The 2,361-nt window shown below is 40.1% G+C and overlaps 1 protein-coding gene across 1 annotated transcript; it reads left to right on the top strand.

The window, feature by feature from the left end:
- The first annotated feature begins 329 nt into the window (after positions 1–329).
- Positions 330–2,070, top strand: LOC106943992 (uncharacterized). The gene is made up of 3 exons (XM_015027271.1): positions 330–540; positions 633–726; positions 1,623–2,070. Exons 1-3 carry the CDS (start codon positions 330–332, stop codon positions 1,978–1,980), a joined length of 663 nt encoding a protein of 220 aa, XP_014882757.1. The 3' UTR covers positions 1,981–2,070.
- The last annotated feature ends 291 nt before the right edge of the window (positions 2,071–2,361 follow it).

The following is a 2,361-nucleotide window of genomic DNA, read 5'->3' on the forward strand; positions in this document are numbered from 1 at the left end:
TACAGACATGAGGGAAATGTCATATCATGTTCCGTGGGAGACAACTGTTTTGATGTTGAGGGCAAAGTTGCTGTAATAAGGAATATAATACAGTTTTCTGGAGTCATGTACACTGTGTGTCAATTTTATGAACAACAAGACTGTTTCTGCAGATACCCTATCGATTCATATTGTCTAGGAATCAGAACTGTGATGCAACTTTCTGACCATCTTTATGGTGTACCAGTGACAAGCCTGACCAAAAAACTGGTAGTCCTTCCTTTGCGGGACGGTCATGTTGTCTTTCCTCAGTTACATGACCACTAATTGACTTAATATGAACTTCCAGCATGTCCTTCAGCATCGTGGAATTCAGTGAAGAGTCAACAGAGGGAAAGAAGTTGGTGGATATTATCCCATCATGTTGGTTTACAGACGAATACAAGGTTCAGTGCTTCTGGCCAGCAGGCCTTGGTATAAATGTCACTAAGGCAGTAAAGCAACAACTACAGCCAGATGCTTCATGGAAGATATGCTGTGTGCGTGTTCTTGGAAATGCAGGTGACAAACATGTACTTGTATGAAAATTTTGAAAACAGGAGCTTTAGATTTACAAATGTTTTAATACTTTTTTAAAAAATTCTTTTCTAAAGACTACTATGTAGAAGCACGACGAAAGCTTGTGAAGGCAGAAGCAACATCAGATCTGCAAACGGATAATGACATCCCAGAAAAGCGTCGTAAAAGGTACTGTGGAACAGGAACATATGTAACACAAAACTCTTTCTTCCTAGTTGTCATTTGAGCTGCTCTCCATTCTTTTTTCCATTTGGTTCTCATTGCTTTGCTTTTTCCTCCTAATCCTTCAGAGCTTAAAGGAACAACATATTTGTAAGAATGGAAAACTACTCAAGATGAAATGCTAATGCTTGTGAGCTTTACTGTAGACTTTGCCACATTAAATGAATTAAATTACTATTTTCTTGACTTTCTTCCCTATTGGTTTTCATGGGTTCAGCTGTAGCTTTTTCTTATCCTTTGGATCTTGTTTAGATCTTATTTTTGTATCTCTCACAATAAACTTGAAATAAATCCTAGTTAAATTGCTCACTAGACCTCAGCTTTTTTTTAAACCAACTTTTACCACTTTTGCAAGTTAAATTCTGATTTATCATTGTTAGGTTCCGTGTTTCTGTGTGTTTATTTTTGAGTTTCTCTGTGTTCAGTCCTGTGTTCCTGTGAGTCTCTGTCCTGTCCTCGCCGTTGATTGCTCCCCAGGTGTGTCTCGTTCCCTTAATTACCCCGTGTGTATTTAAACCCACCTGTTGTCTGTGTTCCTCGTCGGGTCCTTGTCTATCGTCGTAGTTCGCCAGTAGAACTGTAAAGTCCTGGTTTGTCTAACGTCTCAGTTTTTGTGTTACTTGCGCTCCAGTAGAACTGTTTAGTCTTGGTAGTGTCAGCTCTCGTGTCTAGTCCTGTGATTCAGTTGCTACCGGTACTTAGCTGTGTGCTAGTTTCTGCCGTGCTGCCTGTATGGACTGCTGAGCTTTATTTTCACCATTAAATTCATTATCTTCACCATACCTGGGTTCTCAGCGTCTCTCCTCACCACTTCAACCCGCAATTCATGACAATCATTTCAGATCCTCCAAAAAATGGGGCACATTTTCATCAAGTGAAGACAGTGTGGACTCCTTGGAGAATGAAGTTCCACCTTCTCCTCCCTTGGAACTTAGCACAATTGGATCTGCCTCAAAAGTGTATAGTCTCGGTGGGCACAGGAGGAGAAGCCCCAGCAGAGCTCCAACTCCAAGTCTGAGAAGCCCCAGTGCAAGTCTTTCTGCAAGTCCTGGGACTTCATTGAGCAGGAGCAGCTCCAGCTTGGGAGAGGCTATGTTTACACGACTGGTTATGCTCCTTGAGGAGGTCAAAGAAACTCAAAGTACATGGACAGTTGCTGAATACCTTACTGAGACAGAAAAATGCTTCACCACTGGCTGAACCGCCTGAGGGAGCCGTTTTGCCAATGTGTACAATCAATGATGTTCTGGGCATGAATGAAAAGCTGAGTGACTCAGACTTCATGTCTGGAGTTGTAAGTAAAAATTTTGTTCCTTAAAATGAACATTAAATTAGGCCAATTGCAGTAAGCAAATAATCAACTAACCACATGATAAATTAAAACAAATAATTTTCATGATTTATCATTTTTCTGTTTCTACCAAGAATTGCTTGACAAGTATTCAGTCTGGTGTTTGGGTCTCAACTAGCCATTTTCTGAAGTACACATTTGCTTACAAAGACTTCACAATTCATTTTATTTAATTGTGTTGCTTTGTTTATTTTGGATATTGAAATTGTCTTCCAGTTGCAGTGTTCATT

The sequence above is a fragment of the Poecilia latipinna genome, unplaced genomic scaffold (genome assembly GCF_001443285.1).
Source record: "Poecilia latipinna isolate Pla-1442-1.1 unplaced genomic scaffold, P_latipinna-1.0 Scaffold6544, whole genome shotgun sequence".
Classification (NCBI taxonomy): domain Eukaryota; kingdom Metazoa; phylum Chordata; class Actinopteri; order Cyprinodontiformes; family Poeciliidae; genus Poecilia; species Poecilia latipinna.

Coding starts and splice junctions, on each gene's coding strand:
- LOC106943992 (XM_015027271.1), top strand. CDS start 330: ATGTCCTTCAGCATCGTGGAATTCAGTGAAGAGTCAACAGAGGGAAAG. Junction 541..632: donor GCGTGTTCTTGGAAATGCAG/GTGACAAACATG, acceptor TCTTTTCTAAAG/ACTACTATGTAGAAGCACGA. Junction 727..1,622: donor CCAGAAAAGCGTCGTAAAAG/GTACTGTGGAAC, acceptor CAATCATTTCAG/ATCCTCCAAAAAATGGGGCA.